The sequence below is a fragment of the Puntigrus tetrazona genome, chromosome 4 (genome assembly GCF_018831695.1).
Source record: "Puntigrus tetrazona isolate hp1 chromosome 4, ASM1883169v1, whole genome shotgun sequence".
Lineage (NCBI taxonomy): Eukaryota > Metazoa > Chordata > Actinopteri > Cypriniformes > Cyprinidae > Puntigrus > Puntigrus tetrazona.
The window spans coordinates 13,122,246-13,145,146 of NC_056702.1; the positions used below are offsets into that span (position 1 = coordinate 13,122,246).

The 22,901-nt window shown below is 39.7% G+C and overlaps 1 protein-coding gene across 1 annotated transcript in view; it reads right to left on the bottom strand.

Moving 5' to 3' along the window:
• taf3 (TAF3 RNA polymerase II, TATA box binding protein (TBP)-associated facto) overlaps positions 1-22,663 on the bottom strand; it is a 42,594-nt gene extending 19,931 nt beyond the window's left edge. Inside the window, 2 exon segments of the mRNA XM_043237675.1 lie at positions 20,582-20,842; positions 22,389-22,663. Of these exon segments, the coding sequence (XP_043093610.1) occupies positions 20,582-20,842; positions 22,389-22,554 (427 nt within the window). The 5' untranslated portion in view covers positions 22,555-22,663.
• Between the last annotated feature and the right edge of the window lie 238 nt (positions 22,664-22,901).

Here is a 22,901-nt window from a genome sequence, read left to right on the forward strand (position 1 = left end):
AGCAAATTCCTTATAGATAACAGAATTCTTTTGGATGTAGCTGACGACAGCCTAATCTTTCGGACATCAAAAATGTTCAGCAACATTTATCTAATCCGTCTGAGCGTCTGCGCGTGATCTGCGAGGAATCCAGATACACTACATTTCCAACATATAGAGGGCCGGAGCCATCACGCGAAGCACGTTCGGACAGCGCAAGCGAACACAAAGAGCTCTTGAACGCGGCAGTAAAAAAAAAAAAAAAAAAAAAGTTATGGTGTCGTTACTATCATTTAAATCTGGCCCACTTAGAGATGTTTAGTTTGACAATAAATAAGCCATGCAATCTTGGATAAAGTCATCAAAACACAACACACAAAAAAAAAAGAGAGATAAAGGTTTTTTTTTTTTATTACCTTTAAGGACTATTTAAAAAAAAAAAAGGCTCAAAAGTCGTTTGTGTGATCAATCGAAAATAGTCAATGGTTTTCACATACCGTGCAGTTTTTTTTAATTTAGGAAGTAGTTTAATGGGAAAATTAAGGGCATGCTGGGTATTTGCAAGTGCATTCCTGTGGCCAGGTCGCGACCTTTCTGTGAGTGTCTCTCAGGTCACGGGGTCAGGTCAATCAGAGGGGAATGTTATCCAAGGCGCTTTATTTATTTATTTAATCTTACATCTGACTCCACTCCTTCACCGCTGACCGGGATTATCCGAAAACACGAAGGGAGAGACGGAGGTACAAGGAGAGGAGAACCGCTGCTTTAAATTAGCCAGAATAAATAATCGCCACTTCAAGTCAATAAACACTGTACCTTACTTTTTTATGGAAGCAGTCAAATAAACTTTTGAAGAAGTTTCTGGTAGGTAAATAAAGGAGCCAAATTCGCTCGAAGTGACCGGTCGGTTTAAGCTCGTCGCTTTTTCTTTTGGTCTACGACTGACGTAAAAACGCGAAACGGAGACATGTGGTTTCTCGCGAGGTACAAAAATATAACAGAGGGCCTTCTCAGAAACCGCCCGTGCACTTGAAAGAAGGGTTTTTACTAAAACAACCACCTTTTTCCTTCCACGTTCCGTCGCAGGACCGGTCTGAAGCGCAAAGAATTGGGGGAGACGTAGTCTAATGTTTCCGGTTTAGGATGGGTTTGAGGTCTACCCGAGTTGACGGCTTTGGAGTCTGAACTCTTCACCTTTTGGTGAACCACGAGCAGGAACAGCAAAGAAAAGGAAAAGAGGCAGAGGGGGTCTACCGCCTAGCGGAGGGGACCCGCATGAGGGTTGTGGGACCGAAGTCCTGAACGCTTCCTAAATGGCCAGCGCAACAAAACAATACGCCTCATTTAGGCTTAATGGATGCATTTAAAGCGCGTGCAGTGGAATATACGTAAGTGCGTGTGGCGTATTTATACATTTGCGTTCATTAATAACGGGTGAAATACCAAACAAAGTTCACGCATGTGCATACGTCGTGTGTTGGCATGTTGTGTGACAGCATTGTGTGTGTGTGTGTGTGTGTGTGTGTGTGTGTGCGTGCGTGTACTGAAGAGAGCCCAAACAGCTCGGCGCCAGGAGTCTGCCCTTCCCGTAACGGCTGAACGACGGCAGAAGACTGAGAGAGCGAGAGAGAGAGAGATTTGCATCTCTTTGTGATAGAGAGGGCCAGGATTCCTCGCGCCCGTACGAACAAAATACAAAAAAAAAAAAAAAAGAGAAATTCGACAGAATGGCACCAGGACAAATTCCACTTGGTGCCGGCGTGTATCAGTGTCGACACACACAGGTGACTTACAGACACACCAATTCACACAAAGCGACAAACCAACGTACGCCTTCAACGTCCACGTTCAGGTGAATTTCCTCGCATGCAACTCGAAGCCTCATTTAACCAAAGCGGGAGACGCTAACATGGGAGTTCAATTCCTATAGGTATACTTTAAATGTGGCTTAAGGTCAGAGGAATTGGATCACAATGGGACACTATAAGGATTAAACGATTTCGATTATATATACCAGTTCTCTTCCGCTCACTTAGCCTAGCCTTTATTTGATACTAATATATATATATATATATATATATATATATATATATATATATATATATATAATATGTATGTTAAAGCGATTTCTAGAAATTCTAGATAATTGTGTCGTTCTGAACTGTATCTCCAACAAAGAAGCCTGAAAAAAACTATTCAGCTATTTTTAACGAATGTAATAACGTAATAAATGCATATAATGACGTCACTGAAAGATCATGTGACGGGAGTAATGATGGTAAAAATTCATTTTTGAAATCACTGGAGATTTTTTTTTTTAAATGAAGTTGTTTTAAGTAGTTTGTCATTTCAAATGGTTTTGCTATATTTTTTGATTAAATAAATGCAGAATTCTTTAAAACAAGAGAGAGAGAGAGAGAGAGAGAGAGAGAGAGAGAGAGAGAGAGAGAGAGACAATATTTATTTATATAAAAATATATGTCTTTTAAACTCAAACTTTTCCCCACAAAAAATAGAAACAATAATAATCCTACGAGAAGAAAGCAGGAGGGTATTTGATTTCCCCAAACACAGTGGGAAACATATTCAAATGTGTCTTGCTTTCATATTGGTGTATTAAGGTTACTTTAATTTTTCCAATTTGTTTTTATTTTCCAAAATCGTAGAAAGTGCTGGGTCGACACACTACAGGCAAGCAGTAAAATAAAGCTTCTCGATCTCAATATGGGAGGAATATAATCCCAAACTAGCCTACCACTTGAGACACACGTAACTCAATCTAAAAACCCCCATATATTAAAAAGTGTGTTTAAGACGATGGACTGAACTTAAAAAGACTGGGTGCTTACTCCTACAAAAATACGTTTGTGCTGCCGTCGGCACAATTGTGCAGCCCAAATATTTTACCACAGAAGGCACTTGCTCTGTTCCAGTTCACTTCAAATGTCAAATCAGCCTTCTGAACTTCCAGCTTTTTTCTCTTTGGTGCAGAACAGTGACACTGTGAATCCAAAAAAAGCTTGGACAGGCCAAAAACGGTCCGAGGCGAAGATCTTCGACCTCAGATATTTGTTCTAGTGGCTTTAAAGTGAGAACAAGGTCATACCTAAGTATGGGTCGATGCGGTTGTCCACAAATAGATTAGTGGGTTTGACTGGTTCGTATAGTTTTCTCAGCATATCAGACGTTTTTGGACTTTCAAATCTACCAATTTTTGGGAAAAACCTATCCAAACGCAACAATAATCGCGAAGAGCCCCAGCATGTGTTGTGTTCGCCAACGCTACGGCTGCCTGTAAAACTCATTTTCATATTTCTGTTGCGACAGCAGACATGTGGAGGGAGCCACTCCAAGTCAAACAGGAGAGCAGGCTGTTTAGACTGCATTAATTCCCTTGACGAGCTTCCAAACCGGCCCACTTAAGGTTATTAAGGTCTATAAATACTGTGTTACCCTCATTAAGATGCATAATTGCTTAATTTACATTTTGCTTCCTCCCTGAGAAAATCGGAAGCCATTACGCGACTCCCAAAAAAAAAACACCCGTCCCCGCGATTAACCCATCGTTGGAGCTGGCCAATCAGCTGCTGAACGCAGCTTTTTCACAGGAAACTCCCGAAAAGAAAGATGGGAACTCAAGGAAGGACAGTGAATTGGTCAGGATGTATTTTGCGCTTGAGCGTGTGCCGAAATAAGACGGAAGCATGGAGGAAAAAAAAATGAAAAAGTAGTTTTTCAGCCCGATCTCATGATTATTCGTACATATTTTATGAGGTGGATAATTTGTAAAAATTCGTACGACCTCATACAATTTTTGCTAAAATGTACATATATATATATATATATATATATATATATATATATATATATATATATATATATATATATATTGAAAAGCAGCGAGATGTATACTTTTACCTAATGTTACACCTAAATAAAGTTTGGGTCAGAATTGGCTGTAATTCTTCACTCAGTTTAACTGATACATAAACACAGATCTTCATAAACAGTCTGATAATTTGATTACGGCCCGACATTTTCTACATGTCATTCAGGACATACTACAATATACAGAGAAAAAGAGTGCGAGCGTGTGCGCGAAGGGATCTGCACTCCTCGGCCCACTCAGGAAATCCCTTAAATTATGTTATTAGATAAACGGCGCAACACAGGTCAGCGTGGGGCCAGACTGCGTCTGGGAACTTGTGTCGGGTGTTTGTGTGCACATGCAAGCGTTTTCCTCGGGGAGAAACGTCACGGTTACGTCACGCGGTCGAGTGCTGATCAGTTCAGCAACTGGCATTCCAGCGAAAATCACCTCGCGACTCCGAAATGATACGTCGGTCGAAGACAGAGCGATCGTTCGATCCGTTTCGCCTCGCCGCTCGTAATATGGATCCGTGTGCAGTTCTGCAGGTGGTGTGTTTGTGTGTATGTCGGTGGTAAAACAGAATTAGGGGCTTGGTTATGTGGAGCCAACAGTAGATAAGAAGCCTAAGATGATGAAATATAAAGCAACACATGGCCTAGACGACCTCGCTCTGATCAGTGATAACACACACACACACACACACACACACACACTCGCTCGCTCTCAAGTGCTTGTGTGATTCATGATAACAGCAGCACAACACGCACAGGGCCAAACACTTTATCAACAACAGAATTACAGCATGATATAACATCTGATACAGAACTATACTCCTGATACTGCAGTGTAACAGACAGAACAGTGAATAGAAAGTAAGAAAGAAAGAACAAGCTAACTAAAAAAATTTGCAAGCAAACAAGCGAGTAGGCGAAACAAACAAGCAAAAGCAAGCAAACAAGAACGAAACAACTTAAAAGGAAAGGAACAAAAGAATGTTTGGTCAAATACAATAATAAATGATGACGGAACAAATGAGAAAGCCAACAAACGACTGAACGAAAGCCAGTAGGTACGAACAAAAGGAAGCACTAACAAAACAATAAACAAAGATAACACAGAAGAAATACAATCTATTATACGGCGGTCATGACCTTATCGCGGAAGGATCAATAAACGGCTCCCGGTTACCATCAACAGTTAAGCTGAGTTTGCATATTTAAAAATAAATAAATAAATAGTAAAAATTAAATGAAAGTCGAGCAAACAAATAAAAGCAAGCAAACAATTAGAAAACAAGAAAAAAAATCTACAAAAGCACAAGGAGGTAAAAACAACAATAAACGATCAAATAAACAAATGAACGAAAGCAAGCTGGTAAGAACAAAAGCGGAAAAAAAACAAAAAAACAATAAACGGAATAGGCTGTACTGTCTACACTGGGCCAATTTTTCGTTGTCGATTGAAAACAATTGTTGTCTTTTAAGCAAGCGCATTATTGCACGACAAATCTTTATTTAAAAGAAAACATGCTGTACTGTCGTCGTGAGCTAATCGTGGAAACGACCGCTTGCGACCGTTTATCTAAAAATAACGCTTTGCAAAATTGGCTTAAAAACTTTTGTCAAACTACTTTTGTTCAATGAGTGGGGAAAAAAAAAAAAACGAACCAAAAAAAACAAAACTATATATTAAATATTAACCGATTAAGCGCCCATCATCACACCGCGCTGCATTGTGGGATACCGTAAATCAGTGAGAAACTGCGCAACGCACGCTACAGGTGTTGTGTTGAGTTGGTATACGAGAGTCCCTCAGCCATGCTGCTAAAACGCGACATCTAGAAACCCCTGAATCCCTAAACACAACAATTAACTCGAACTCTGCGAAGAGAAAAGCCCCGCTGCAATCCCCTACGCAGAATTTATCTGCACCGCTTGACTAGGGTTCACAAGCGGCTGCGTCTTAGGGTATGTTTCAGCGCGAGTAGATGTGAACGCGTTTATCGGACTCTCTCGCGTTTCAACTGCATTCGATCGCGTCGCGTCTGGAATGCGATGAGCTACGGGGGGCCGCGGAGAAACCCAGTCAGCGATAACTGATAATGCCACGTGAGCATATTGCTGTCTGTTAGCCACATCTCTCTACATTTGTTACAAGCCAAGTAAGTAACGGAGCTATATAACAAAGCGAGATACGGAGCGCGCGGATTAGGTTTCGGCCGAATTCTGTGACGAACGAGGTTCGACTATTTATATCGCGGGCAGTCGATGCGAGAGTGAGGGATCGGGTCCGCTTAGAATGCGTTTAGGCCGGAAAAAAATTAAACGGCATGAGGGTATTTTACGTTGGGGTTTTTTTTCATTTTGGAAACTCGTCCATCACGAGTTCAATCCAGAAGTCATTCAATTAATCCTGGACTCTCTTCTTTCTGGCCGTCTCTCATCCAGTGGCTCTATCTCTCTTTCTCGCCCCGACTCTCCCACCCTCTATCAGCGCATTAATCTAAGCTGTGTTTCCTTGCCTCTTCTGGTGCCACGAGGGCAAACGCTCTAGATGGAAAAACCCTGTTTGTATTCCGCAGGCACGTCGGCGGCCCCTCCGTCTTTCCCTCCTCTCCATCTCGCTACCCAATCTTTCGCTCTCCGTTCTCGGCTGTCTACACTGTACTCTCTCCATCCGTCCGTCTTGTCGTTCCCTTTTTAAATGGCTGCTTTCCGTACAAACGGTTTGTATTAAAAAAAATATCATTCGAGGAAATATTTCCAAAGTTCGAGACCGTTTGTTTGATTGTAGGTGAAGTAAGCAATATGGCATTTTCAAGTTGAGAATTTGAATGAAAAAAAAAAAAACACTGCCTGTTCAGAATGGTGAATCAAGCTAGATTTTGTCTTCTCGCGAAATTCACAAAAATGTGGAAATCATTTGAATATTTTCTGCTCCTGTGGGAAATGATGTGCGTGACCTTCTCGAAAAAAGGGCTGTTAAAATAAATAAATGCAATTATAATAATAATAAAAAGTATATATTTTTGAACGGGCAGTTTCATATAAAGAAATTATTGATAAATTACATATAAACTAGTGCTGTAAAACGATTAATTGCAATTTTTTTGCGTTCGGTGTATATTTATTATGCATATATATATATATATATATATATATATATATATATATATATATATATATATATATATATATATATATATATATATATATATATATATATATATATATATATACTATATATATATATATATATATATATATATATATATGCATAATAAATATATATATATATATATATATATATATATATATATATATATATATATATATAAATACAAATGCAAACGGTACATATTTTGAAAATATTTGCATGTATTCACATGTTTATATATATATATATATATATATATATATATATATATATATATATATATATATATAAAATCATAACATTTTACATAAGTATTTAATATATAAACATATTTTTTTAAATATATATACACATGTGCGTGTGTGTATTTATATACACATAATAAATATACACAGCATACATACATATATGATTTACACTAAGAACGAAATCTTTCATGTGAAAAAAATTGGTAGACCACATCACATGACCTACAGGGCTAACTTTCAGGGCTAACAGGGTTAATGTATGCAATTATTAATTTTTTTAAACAGAAAAAAGCACAAATAATGCACATTACGATAGCAATTTCGTGCCGTGTCACAAACCCTTTGCCTTTTATTACAGGACCACATGCCCGCCCATCGAAAAGATAGCCGTTTTTTGACATTCAAGATACACACGAACGCAAAACCGTGCATTCGCATAAACAGAAGCACAGCCCCCGCCTGATATAAATGCAGCGGTTTTTTTCTACCTATGCAGATAACGTGTGAAGTTACAGCCAAAGCCGCAACTCTGACAAAACCGATACGCGTTATCTAGTTAGCGTTCTTTCTGTCGGTGGACAAGTGTGCTTCCTGCTCCACTCCACGGCCCCCGACACACCTCAATAGAAACTCCCTCATTCTCCCCCGACAGATCATTTATATCACACAAACCTTAGCCGGTAATTATCTTTTGCTACAGTCTGCCAATATTCTGAATGACAGTCCTATATTGGCGCAGTGAAAGTCAATACTTTGTCGAGTGCAAATTCAAAATGGACCTAATTCGACGTCAGGGTCGACCTCCCACAAAAAACTAGACGTTTCTACCCGAGACGGTTAGCATTGCTTTACGACTGCCTTATAAAGAGTAATTCTACGTGGAAGATGCAACAAAAATAACAGGACGCGGGGGGGGCCTATAATTTCCAGGTGGGCCTAATGCTGTTTTATTTGTATTAAACTATATGTCTGTCAATCGTATATAGCGCATTCAGCTTTTCCGTGATGTTCCTAAACGACATAATTATGAATTCTGCTTATTTTAAGTTAGGTTTTAAAAGCAACTGCACGCAGGGTTCGACATTTTTCGGCTGCCTCGGAAACGTTTGTCCATCAAAAAAAAATTAAAAATTGGATCAAGTTCGATTTTCTGCATTTTCGCATCCACAGCATGCAAAATAACGAAATGTCTGAAAAAAAATATACACCGGTGCTACTAAAAATCTATTACATTATGTATTCGTGTTGGGCCCGATCGATATTTTTCCAATAAGCCAGAAAAAAAAAAAACGGCTTACTATATATATGGGCTGCGCACGGTCCGAGGGGAAACAAACATGCGCATCAGGAAACTCAAAATAACAGGCAGGTGTGTCGTCTTTAGATGCTCGTTATGAGGGAAAATGTCCGTCAGCAGGTTTTGTAGGTCACTCAACGCACAGCGCAAGCTTCAGGATTGGTGGACTCCACAGTCAACCTAGACGCCATCTCGTACGATATAGAATAAATGAGCATACAGACAATTTAGAGTTGCAGAATATACTGCTCTAATAGTCTAATAAATAGTATATAAACTCTTAAACCTTCTGAACCTCCTAGAGCTGCGTTTCCATCACGATCGCATTAGAAACGAGCGATACAGCGCCGAAAAAAATAAAATAAAGGGTCAACTGAAATGCCTGAGCGAAGTCAAAGTATTTCTGTATAACGTCTTCTCAGAACTTTCCAAACAGAAGGCATCCACCTCCGAAAGCAATGACTGCATTTATTGTGTTTTGTCTGCTCACTCTGAGGCGCAGGTATTTTTTAATGTAAGAAACTATACTTATCGTTTTCTTAATGATATTTAACGCCAGCTTATGACGATTTTGTTCTCTTTGACTTGTTGACAGCGTTTCAAAAGCTTTGGAAAACCCCAACAACTTAGGACTTAGTTTTGCGATTACTGTATAAGGCTTAAAACAAACACACACACGTGAACATTTTATAAATATATCATTAATAGAAATGATCGAATTAGCCTGTATATAAAATGTATCATTTTCGAATTTAGAATATGTTACTAAATCCCATGATATTTAAACGCCTAAAAAACGCGTTTTAAAAACCTCCCTGATATTCCCAGGTTTCCCACGACCGCGTGGAGCGTATCAAAACCAGAAACCTCAAACAGATAAGGTGGGTTCGACATTACCACCAAGCAGGTCAAATGAATTTTAAGTGATGCTAGGAATCCCGAACAAACGCTACGCGCATTAAGAGAAAAAATACAAACGCTCGCTTTCCATCCACGCGACCTTGTGATATGACTGACGTAACGAACTATATACTGATATCGCAATGAAAAAAAACAATAAAAATGTGACTATTAGACTAATAATGTAAATGTTCCATCTGCTTTGGTAAAAGCACCTCTTGACTTGCAGCGTGTGCAGTGATTTTCCACCCTCCTTCAGAGTGCTGGTCTCATCCACCTCTTGTTTCCTATGGTGGCATTAAGTGCTTACCCAGACTCCCTCTCTGCTAGGACAATAAACACACACTAATTCCCTGGCACCGCTAAACGCTTCAGCAGCACCGTGTGTGTGTGTGAGAGAGAGAGCCCAATTACTGAACACACACACACACACACACACACACACACACACGAGAACCCCTGTAACACATTTTTAGAGCATAACATATATTTAAGGGTGAACTAGACTGACGACTTCAGCACTACGAATAACGCTTTTAATAAATGTTTACAAGTATTTTAAGACCGGACGTTCATATGCACGAACCTTCGTGTAAAGGTGAATCGCGTAGAAAAATCTATTTTATACACATTCGGTCTCTTTCTGAAACCGGGAACATTAACTAAACGTAAACTAATTCGAGCATTCACAGAAACTTCAATATTTGCTTGGACAAATGTTTCATGTCTGAAAGGTCAATACAATTCGGTTCCACCTGACTCCGATTCTTATATTTTTTAAAAGTGATGACGATTTACGCCGCACTGCAATACTGACAAACAATAATTACGATTTAACTTGGAAGTCGGCATTTGCTGGATTTTTTACGACTGAAATTAAGAGCAAAATCTGCTTTGCCGATAAACGAGTTTCACTTTTCATGTTTATTAATCACAAAGAGAGCGCCAGCAAGCCAAAAAAAACTAAACAAAAAGCGCTGTCTGCACACACACACACACACACACACACACACAAACACAAACATACACTCAGGAACTGGCTATTTCAGCCCGGGTTAAGAGTGACCCACCCTGGCGCCCTGGGACCGGGGGCAGAGGTTCTGTTGAGCCCGCGAGCCTGTCACCCTCTCTGGGGAAGGGTTTACATTCCTACCCCTCCCATCCACCGGACGAACCCAGCCCACTACACGCAGCATCAGTTAAAAGAGTTTCAATGCACAAACGCCCACGGCGGGCCCCGACAAAACTACTCTGACCCCCGCTCGCAGAGTCCAACAGCAACAGAAGCTAATATCTATGAATTTCTAAACAACTGTCCGATAGGTTTCCGTTACAGGAAACGAGAACAGGAATCTTCGGGAATAGGTCAGGAGGGTCCAACAACCAACTGGTTCATTAGTGAGGTCAGCTAGTTACTTTCCAGTGAAGTCTTTCTTTCTAAAATGATTTCAAGTTCGGTGTGCTTTAGTCATTTTTAGTTTTGATGCAGTTTTGAAAGAGGGAACTCTCTCAGAGAAATTGTGTTCATATATGTGTGTGTGTGTGTGTGTGTGTGTGTGTGTGTGTGTGTATTTTATTAATAGTTAGTGCAGTAGTTAAGTTTGTTTTTGTTTTTCTGAGCCAAAATGAAATAAATCAGACAATTTTCCCTGATTTACTCAATTTACCCGCTAAAATGTCATTCAGTGTAACAATCTTGTCAGCCATATTTACAAAAAAAAATCAATTAATGACATTAAAACATTAAATGCTGTCAAAAAAGAAATTGCCACAATCCTAGGTAAGATTTTTTGCTCGTTTAAAACACAGTAAAATTTGACATGCTTCCTTATTCTTTTATATATTTTACTACGTAGTCAGAATAAGCACGTTGTCTGAATTTATTAATAAAAATTGTGTTACACTGAATGACGGCATTCTATTCTCCAAAAACGTATCCGAAACCTTGAAAGTAGTCACTTCACTTACATTTAATGTGTTTTTTTATAAACATAAAACCACTTGTGAATTTTTTTTGGAATCTTAACTTTTTATTTTTGCATGGATATAACTAAGATAAAGCAGCCTACAGCTACTTTACATACATATATTAAAAACATAATAGCGTTCTTATACTAATTTTTACTGTAAAAATAAAAATAAAAATAACCCATGTTAACGTATTTACAATAACAACATAACATCACAACGTTAAAAATGCTAGCCAAGCCACTGTTTAGAATCGCTCTGTGTTCAAAGATACAGAAAGGCAGGTCGAGAAAGACCCAAATACGCGTGACGCGGTATAGCAGTTACTTTAAGGGATCACCCCACATAATTGGGTGTGCATGTGGGTGAGAGTTTCGTAGGCGGCGATCGAGTGTGCGAATAGCATTTTTCCTGCCAGAGTCACGGCTTGGAAGAGCCGGTCTTTCATATCATAATGCCAGAAAGATCCACGGTGGCCCTCAAAGCTAATCACATGACACCTACGCTCACCGGGAGGACAACGGACCAGGTCAATGCCCGCTGCAGAGTGCATTCACGCATTGTACAGTACGTTTCTATATAAACAAACACGGCAACAACAACAAAAAAAAGAGAGAGATTCCAGGGAAAACACGTGGAATATGTTTGCGCGCGACAGACAGACAGGCGGGAAAGGAGAGAGACAGAGACCTAGACGAGGAAAGACAGAAAAGAGGAAAGAGGTTGACTGGTGCAAGAGTGCCATCTAAAGGAGGCAGAGGTACTGCCAGATGTTCGGTGGGGTGAGATGTTTAGTCACGATATAATGATAAACTCTCACTATAAGAGCGAAAAAAATTAATTATGAATAAAAAAAAATAAATAGACGAAGTTCGTATCTAAACACGATTATATTTACATATACGCAAACAAATTATTTATTGATTTATTTGTGCACTTCAAGTATTTCAAAATAAAACGATTTCATTAAAATAATCTATCTTTATGGTTAAATATGCGCCCCGCCAACAAAATTAGAGCAACGTGAATTTAAAAAGATGAAAAACCAGTATTGTTTTTTTATTTAGAGATCTAAATATTTTATCATCTGGCAATATCTGATAGCGTCCATTATAACGCCATGAAACTCGTCAGTGCATTTCAAAAGTGATAATTAATGATTTATTATTTTATAAGCGAAAATGACAGAATAAGGCATTGAAAAGATAATAATAATAATAATAATAATAATAATAATAATAATAATAATAATAATAATAGTTTCTAGAGGCACAGCATCCAAATTAGTGGGTGGCAGCTGACTTCTTAAAAGCTTAGTCAGACAAATCACAACACACCAGATCAAATGAAATCGACACAGAAAGAGCACAAAGACGCTGACGTGGGAACGAGGAGACCTTCATAATTACAACCTTAACACTTCTCCCCCTAAATCCTCTTTCGTAACTGCTTTATTTACATCTTCCGGGATATCTAAAAGCACATCAGTGACGTCCCACTGACTTGATTAGTGATTATTTTTGAGCAGGCGCCTAATAATTTCAACTGTTAACAGCTAAGTGACTTCACCTTGGTGACGTATTAAAATTGCATGCAAAACGGCGACATTCGATACGTGAATTAAATTTGCATGCATCGATCAACGGACGCAAACACCGACCCGAAAGACCATTCTCGGACATGCCCAAAGTTCAAAATCGGCGCATCCCTCTTTAAAACCGTACCGAAAAACAAGGGCTGCGTTTTCACACGAAACAGACCAATAAAGTTCCCGACTCGACTCCGGAGCCGTGATAAATCGCATCGGGGCCACGCGAAACTTTACAGAGATAAAATAAGCTCGACTTCGCTCGTACCTGTATATCTGAAGGCTTTGCACTTGCGCGAGCGTTTTCAGCCCGCGAAGAGGATCGGGTTCGGGAACGAAGGACACGGAGAATGAAAAGAGAGCGGCGGAGGGACGAAAAGAATAGGACGTGCTCGGAAACGGGAGCGTGTGATTTAAAAAAAAAAAAAAAAAAATCAAACGATTCTTTGGGAGACGTAAAAATGGAGTGGATTATGTGTTTTATGAAAAAGCTTTCAAGTCGCTTAATTATGAGAGAATGTGAGAGTTTGGGAATAAAAGATAGGAGATGAAATTCGTCTCACACACACACACACACGTTTTGTGTTAGCACACCTGGGCTCTCCAGGACTGATCCTGGGTCAGGTGACCTTCTCCACCGAGCCCAATAGCCGGCTCCTGTCTGTCTGCCGTTCACACACACTCGTGGTACCTGGCCCAGTGCAGCGGGGAGTCATCCCAGACCTGTCAATCACAAAGTGGCAACGAGCAAACACGGACCTCTCTGTCTCTCTCACACACACACACACACGCTCTCTCATCCACGCGGTGCGCTGACGGGGGGAGGTAAACGGTTGTGACAGGGGCCAGTAGGGTTGGGTTGAGCCATCTATCATAAAGAGTCACGACAGAGTAACATAAGACCAGAGGCTTCTCCCGACACACACGCAGGGCTCACTCCGCAGCGCCTAACAAACACATCTGAAGGGAGAGTTTGCAGCTAAAAGAAAATTCTGTCAGCGTTCTGTCGCGCTCGTGTTGATAAAATCCATATGAACCCCCCCCCGTGAAGAATAAAAGGAGATATTTCGCAGAACGTCGCAGCCGCCCTATTTGCGTGCAACGAAAGCAGACGAGGACTGCGGGGTTCTGACGCTAGAATTTCGTTTTAGGAGCAACAATGAGAGGGAAAGAAAAGAAAAAGAACTTTCCCATTTTAATTTCCAGGTGATTTTTTTCCGTTGTTTCCAAGTTTTGAATACATTATGAATCACCTAAAAAAAAAAAATAATAAAATTGGCGACACGAAACCTACTTGTCTTTGTCAATGAATCAGAAATTTCAAAATAAAAATATCATCAAAATAGCTTCATCCATTCTAGAATGAAGCAGTGACCGATACATAATTACGACTTATTTTAGGAAAATATGGTAATAACTCTAGTTTGTAGGGATACACAATTTGGTTAAAATATTTACTATTATGATACATTACTACTACTTATTATTATTGTTATTATTAATTAAAAATATGAAAAAATATCACTATTGTTATGGTATGTAAAATCAGGCAAATTAATAATAATAATTCAATAATAATAATAATAATAATAATAAATATAAATATTAAACAGAAATATTACTATTGTAAGCATTTACTGTAAAATATAAAAAAATTATAGTAAAAAAATTTATAATAATAAATACAACAACTGTACATTTCTTTAAAAAAAAAAAAAAAAAACTCGTGCGGAATAAAGGCTTACGAAGTTACAGGCTAGCTTTGATTGATGTCAGTGAAGCAGAACACAATTTATTCTTTCAAGTAATACGTCGAGATTGAATATGTGGAGTACGACGGATACATTAATGAACACAAAAACGTCCCTCACACAAGGCTTTCGCAGATTTAGAAGTACGTATCTTGAATCACTTAACAGCTTTGGCCACCGTCCACTTCTACTGTTTGGAAAAGGGCAGCGTGAGCATTCTTCGAAACGCCTCACTTTTTTGTGTTCAACGAAAGAAAGTTCAGTCCAACATGAGGGTGCCTAAACGGTAACAGAACATTCGGTTAAGCGAGTTTTTCCAAACCCGCGGAAACTCTCAGGAGGCTTCTCCGTCGGTCCCCGCGAGCGCGAGCCGTCCGTCAGATTTATTTGATAGCGTTTTAATTTGCTCTTTGATTTGATCTGGATGAGCAAAGCGGCCCGTTTAGGTACAGTATTTTAAAGGGGTCGACGAACGGGAAAGTAAAAAAGACAAATGGATCCGACGTCGCCAAACCTCTGTAAAATAGCGAGAAGGATGGACGAGAGACAAAGAGAGAGAGCGGAAGAGAGAGGGGAGAATAAATCTGCACTCCTCCATCGATCCCAATCCTTTCTGCTCTCATCTTATCTTTGGGTCTGAGGGAGCCAGGCAAGTTTAAACGATTCTGACCTTGTCCGACATAAATAGTCAGAAAACTACAAAGAGCAGATAGCCCTCTCTCTCTCCGTGAGCAAAGGGGGACGAGGAAGGGAAATACATTGAGATAAGAGGAGGGGAGAGAGATAATACAGGAGTTACTACATCAGCGAGAGTGTCACAGACAGACATAAACAGCACACCGAAGACCCTTTTCTACCGATAGGGTACCAGCGGCCAATCTGGAACCGTTCTGCATGTTTCCACGGTAGAAAAGGCCGTTCTGGATCTTAAAATCGCGTGGTGTTTATAACCAGGAATATTGATTTATTTGCATAACAGTATTTAGATTCTAACTGAAAAGTAAACAAGTTTAGCTAATTGTTTCTTATTAATTAATTGTTAGCTAGGTAGAAAAATATAGAAAAATATTGAAAAATATTATTTTAGCAAATGATTTCTTATTGATAAATTATTATTAGAATTTTAATTTTTTTTTACTTTTAACTTTTTTTTTTTTTTTTTTTGGTAAGCAAGATGTGGTAACGTCAAGCTAAAAAATAATAAATCAAAAGTTAAAAAATGTTCTCTATCTTGTGAACCACCGCTCCATCTTGTGAACCACCGCCATTTCGGTAAAAAAACAGGGTAAGCTCTGACCTGAGAGAGGCAGGCCGAGCGAATGTGAGACAGTAATGACTATTATACTTAAAAGACAAAATTCTTTTCATCAGGTTGGATTCTCCTGGCTACGGGAGCGTGCCCTTACCAATCAGAGCGGGCCCTGGGCCCTATTCTCTCTAAAGAAGATGTGAATGTCGCGGCGAAAAGAAAAGGAGAAAAGACGGAGGCCTTTAATATTCATCCTTTTCTCTTTTTAGAGTGTAACGGCTGCACCTGACATCTACGGAAACTGTGCAAATCTCTTCATGCATTGTCAGGCTCTCCTCTAATCATTTTACGCCCTTGTGAAGCTTTGAAAGGAGCCGATAACGAGGCGAGTCAAATACGGAGCTTGCTCAATTCGTAAGTTAACAGAAGCGCAGCCGCACGCTAGCAAGAGACTGAGGTAATAATCAGCGGCGCCCCTGGACCAAGAGATTCACGTTTTAAGAGAGAACTGTAATGCGATGCGACAAAACCGATTGTGTTGTTAATAAAAGGAAAGCGGCTGCATAGAACTCTCGCGCAACTGCCGCGCTCGCGTTACAATTAACGAATTTGTCTGTATTGCGAATGGCATATTACGCACATATGTGATCCAAATAAACTAGCAGCTTCCGCAACGGAAACAAAACTACCTGAAGATGATGCATGCATACATGCGTACGATAAAACTAGCTTAATCGGTCTAATGCATGCTATATCACTAGCATTGGCTGTTGTCTACAATGCATGCATTGCGACAAAACTAGCAATGCCTGCTAATGTCAACGAAGTTGTCCAATGCATGCAGTGCGAAATAACTAGCAGTGGCTGTTGTCTACAATGCATGCGAGGCGACAAAACTAGCAACGCAAAGCTGCCTAATGCACCGCAACGCAACAGAGGCTTTATATATCGTACGTAACGCGAGACAACTAGCAACAACGCTGCTACGATGCATTCATTCAATGCAACACAAAAAGTAGCATCTGTTATTTTGAAAGGTGCATGCAAGTAAGGAGACAAAACTAGAAGGCCGTTACTATTAACAAAGCCGTCTATATTGCAAGCATGAAATGCAACAAAACTGTTCACGACTACGCATGTGCAAACCCAGCAGCACCTATTATAACCAAGTGCAAGCAATGCAACGGATACTAGACGCTACCATTATAACACTAGCGCAGTTTCCAGTGCAATAAATCGCACCGTACGCCAACAACAGCGTAACGGCCAACAGGACCGTGTTCTCGGGCCGCGCATTTGGATCAACGCAGTCCGTTCACGTAGCTTTATTTCGCAGCTGTAAATTTCCAGGGCAGTCATCTTAATCTTGTTCTCTCTCTGCATAGACGGAGAGACTTTATCAGCCTGTGTGATCGCTGGTAATTTCAGTGTACAGATGCAATCGCGCTCTCTCTACCTCCCATTACCTTCTTCCCTCAGGACCGAACGACAATGCGCTCCCACACAATAGACAAACAAGAGCCTGTTGACTGGGAGAAAACCCACCACTGCAACCCGTCAAATCCGCCTTCACGAAACGAAACTGAAAGCGACAGATTATCATGACCGAATTATTTTAAGCACCGATCCAAAACGAGAAATCACACATAAATGACACCAGGTCAAATCGGGTTTTTGCGGCTCGACAGAGAGAAGTGCGCTGTTATATATATATATTTTTTATTTCCTCGGAGCCATCTAGAATATCTTATGAGTGAGGTCTCTTGACTTGGCTCCAGCAGGCTTGTGAGTTTTAAATATGCCAGAACCACTCGCTTTTTTTACTTAAATATCTATTCGTCTACATTGCTGCGCAACTTAATATCAAGTTAAAATCTTCATTCGCGGGTTATTATGAACACAAGAGAAATTGAGAAAAATCAAACAAGACGAGCGCTGAGGAAGGCAAAAACGTGGTCGCATAGCGCCAACCTGTGGCTAAACATGCTACTGCAGAAGTGAATGGTACTGACAGACTGGGAAAAGAGTTGTTGCTAAGGTGATATTTAATATCCTGCTTCCCTTAAAAGCCTATTTTATTCATGTAGATTTAAGCTTTAGCTAAATAAAACAAATATTACATTTTGAGTTGATGCACTAAAGTTGCTAATACCAAAAATGGGATGGTAATGTTATACGATAAACAGTATAATATAAATTTAAATGCTATTATAAATAATATAAAAAGTGATCAGACTCTGGTCATTCAAGCCCATTGAAAATCAAAATAATAGTATATAATGAATACTAAAATAACACCAGTTGATATAGATGTTCTACACGGTTCTACAGCCATCCCAAAGTCTACTAAATTCAGTTTTTTAGCGACTCGGTTCACTTCTTCAAATGGAAGTCTATGAGATTTTGAGTGGTTTGGCCCATTTGCAATAATGCAGGATGATTTACATGTCAACAGTTAGAGTTAATATCTTAAACGCCATGATTTGAGTAATTTTATTTCATGGCAACAATATACATTAGGATTATTATTGGTAACGAAAGGAGGTTTTGCGGGTACCTTGTTTGTTCAATGAAATGATTCATTCAACGATTCATTTTTCCAAACCCCTCAGGCGATTGGTTGATTTCATTTAAAGCAGCGTCGGTGCGTTTTTAACGATCAAAAAAGCGTGAATGAATTAGCATTTTCATTCAGACCGACGGCAAAAGATTTGTCGGGCAATATTTTGACGCTTGGCATTTGTTTTAAAAAACGATTCGTTTCTAAAACGACTCGTTTCAATGATTCAGAGTCGACTCTTATTTTTGAGAGACAATAACTTCACACACGGCTCACTTTCAGATTTAAAACTCTGCAGGATGTTTTCGTTCACTCAGAGCTGCGTTACCCACCGCACGAAAGCTCGTTTTCAAAAATCCATAATAGGGGCGCTTTAAGCAAGTAGCGCTAAAAATACAAACCACACATGAATCCATCTGTGTTCATAACACTCGAATACACAGCTGGACTCCGTAACCTTTGTGGTTTGGGGAGAAATATATATTACATTTTATATATTACAGAAAAATGTACTGTATGTTTAAACTTTTGTCTGTTTTGTCTGTGCGAGGCACACAGATTTGCGGCGTGAGTGTGTGGAAGTGAATTCGGGTGTAATACGGCCTCCGACTGATCTATGTGGAAGAAACGGGAGACGGGAAAAAAGGAACGAATGGAAACGGAGGAGAGAGAGAGACCCCGAGTCTTTCTTCTGGCGGAGGGGCATCCAGCTGAGCGCTGGCTCCAAGCCCAGTTAGACCCCCTGCCCTGGCTGGACTCTCACACACACACACACACTCACCTGGGATGTCTGCCATCCGGGCCGGACCTCCGCCAGCTTCTCACACACACATGGCTGGAAGCCTACAGCCCGCCGACTTCCTGTTTCACACACACCGACACCCACAAACACACCTCACAGCCAGAGAGCTTCCTGTCCGACCCGAAACAACCCTGATCATGTCCGCCCCTCCACCACCCACTGGCGCTGCCTCCGCTGTGTGCGATGAGAAGGGCGAACGTGTGTTTGTGCGCGGGAGATATGAGCCGGATGGGGTGAGAGCGAAGGACTGCGGCACCGGGGGATCATGGGACACCTAGGTTCCTGTGCGCACCTCTGTACGAGACGATGCATTTTGGGAAGGTGGCGAGAGTTTGCGCTCTGCAGTATATAGTGTATGAAATGTGAAAAATTATGTAGATTCTGATATATCCATTACGGTTATGTCATAAATACGTGTTAATAATCATTTTCAACTAGTAAATAATTGAACGCTTTTATGTCAGATGATTCATATAAATAAAAAAAAAAAAAATGAAAAAAAAAATTCGACATCTAGGTCCACACATACTTTACCACAAGGTATCAGACATCAAACGTTATCTTCACGGATCAAATGGAATTTGTTTAAAATAATATTTAATGTGGAAGGGAAAATAAGAAACGGAGGAGAAAATGGGAAATGCATACAACGCGTTACAGAGTTATTCCATGTTATTTTACCGCACACATATTAAACAAATAACTGCGTCTTAAGAATAATTATACAGGAAATGCTACCTAATTTGATAAGCATTTAATAAATAAAATAATTAATAAATTAAATCAAGTTTTTTACTTGTATGAGAAACTGTAATGATTGCAAATATGCTTATTTTCACCTAATTTTAATTTTGTTCATTCTTTTTTTTCGCGCGCGCGGAAGATTTCAACGATGACGTGAAAATCTTTATGCATCATACGCATTATCGTTCTTTGCTTGCGGCGTTTACACAATTACTAATTAAAAATTAAACATAAATATGAATATATTCGCTGTTCACTTAAATTCTGTATCATTTTCCCGCCATCGAATTGTTTTATTTTCTAAATGTCAAATTAAAAATGGGCCCAGAACACAAACGCATCTGCCCAAAAATAGATGATAGATCGGCAAACATTTAGTTCCAACTCGACACCGTTCTATCTTTCTTTTGATGATTTGTCGCTCGCATATTTTAGGTTTCGTCTCTATCTCTCGACGACGGTACGTACCTTCCTGCAGTGAGACGAGCGGAGGGAAGTACTCCGGGATATAGTCTCTCCTCTCGCCCCTAAGGGCGTCACGGGCGTCCGTTTCAAAGCCAGCGGCGGGAAACTGCAGAACGCTGCTCTTGCTGATGGGAAACTGAGGGATAGTCTGCGGCAAGCCAACAGGCTCCATGTTATTTACATAGTCCTCGAGTTCAGATATACTGACTCCCAAAAGTCCGAAAGCCTGGTCCACGTCGCTCAGTCCAGGGTCTGTGCGTCCATCTGCGAGAAAAGAGCGAGATTATTCCACGCAACATACGAAATCAATGCCTGTTCAGAAACCAAATATACCAAATAATAAATAAATCCACATTGCAAACGATAATATTTAAGCCTGAGAAAGAAAACACGCCAATAAGTACCTCACACAAGGTAAAATATACAATGTAGTGGTTATTACTGGCCTGCTAACTAACTAAATAAACAACTAACTAAATAAAATGAATAGCTTTCGGCTGTGTTATAATGTCACATCCGAAAAAACTAAAATCTTCACGCGTAAGCAAACCCAGCATTCACAAAAACGAACAAATCAAACAAACAAAAACGGCCTCCGATGAACAATGTTTTGCAGACGCTCACGTCGATGACAAGCGGGTTAAGATGCAGTGGCTTCATTATTAAACGCACAAACAAAAGAATTTCTCTGATTCAAATTAGTGTTGGTATATTAAAACGTAAAAAAAAAATCGAACATAAATAAACTTTTTTCCCCCTCGTTTTCTAGAGACGGGATCAAACGGCATATCGATAAAACTACAACGATGACAAAATGACACTTTCAAAACAGATATTTGCAACGAAACAAAAAAAAAGCCGCGTAAAGGAGAAATGTTTTGCAAACTCTCACTTTAAAGAAGGTTCAGGTATAGTTGCTTTATTATGCAAATAATAGAAAGTGTATGTTTGAAAGGGTTATTACTGTAAACTAAATAGAAAATGGCACTCGGTGTGTAAAATAACCTTAGATCAAAATATAGAAATATAGTCAATAAAAATATATATATATATATATATATATATATATATATATATATATATATATATATATATATATATATATATATATATATATCATACTACACACACACACACATATATATATATATATATATATATATATATATATATATATATATATATATATATAAAATATAATATAAAAAATAACTCCTTAAAAAAACGAATAAATACTATAACAGTGTATGAATGATATTAAAATTGAATGTTTTGAACACATAAACTGCACAGATGATGCTGCAGCTTACATCATCACTATGGCAACAAGTGGGAATCCATACCCTGCTTCCCTGCAAACTATTCCGCAATAACTCATCTTGTTCAGGACGCAGCAAACGTTCAAGCTCGGAGAGGGACACTACTGTCGTTTTCACTTCACTCTGAGCAACATACAGTCAGTTGAGCAAAAGCTGATGTATCTGTTAAAGCCTAAACAGTCAGCTAACTAGCCTCTAGTGAGCTGTCAAAACACACGGGCAGAGAAGTTCGAGGGCTAGAGTCCAAACTAACGCCTTGCAAAAAAACAAGGTGTTAAGAAGTCAAGGAAGCGGACTGAGGGTAGTTCGTTAAAAAAAACCTTTAAAGACAGTAACAGTAAAATCCCCATTTGAGGAGCTAGTTAGCTTAGCATGCAAACAACACTTGAGAGTGGGCGGGGCTTAACGACAAACACGCTATCTCCAGTGTACACTAACGCGCTCCAGTGTGTACTGCTCCGAGGGCCGGAAAGGAGTGTTAAACGACTCACAGAGCTCGGAGTATCGGTGGCAGCTCCGGGCCAGCTGCTGCAAGTATCTCTCCAGCACGTCGGAGAGCAGATCACAGGCGCTCAGCTGCACCGCGTCCCAGCCCACCGCCTGACACATCTGCGCCACGGAGACCCGCAGCAGCGAGCGCGCGTAACTCTCACACATATCTCCGCTCCCGAAAGCCCGCTCTCGCGGCGCCTGGAAAGGCTTTGTTTTGGTAATTCACATGAATAGGGACGTTGGCGCTTCCATAGGAGCCGCCATCTTTACCTACCGAGCGAAACATTGCGGAGCAATCGATCGCGCATGCGCAGAAGAGCAGAGAGTCTGATCGATTGTAGCTTGCTCGATTAGGTCACCTGAATATGTATCGCACGCGTAGGGATGGTGTGTAAAACTTACTAATGAATATTTGATTCGTTTTTTCTTTATAACTACATAGTTTTTGCTATTAATTGTTTTAGGTTGGCCTTTATAATGCATACTACGCCAGTAATGAAAAGGCTACGGCT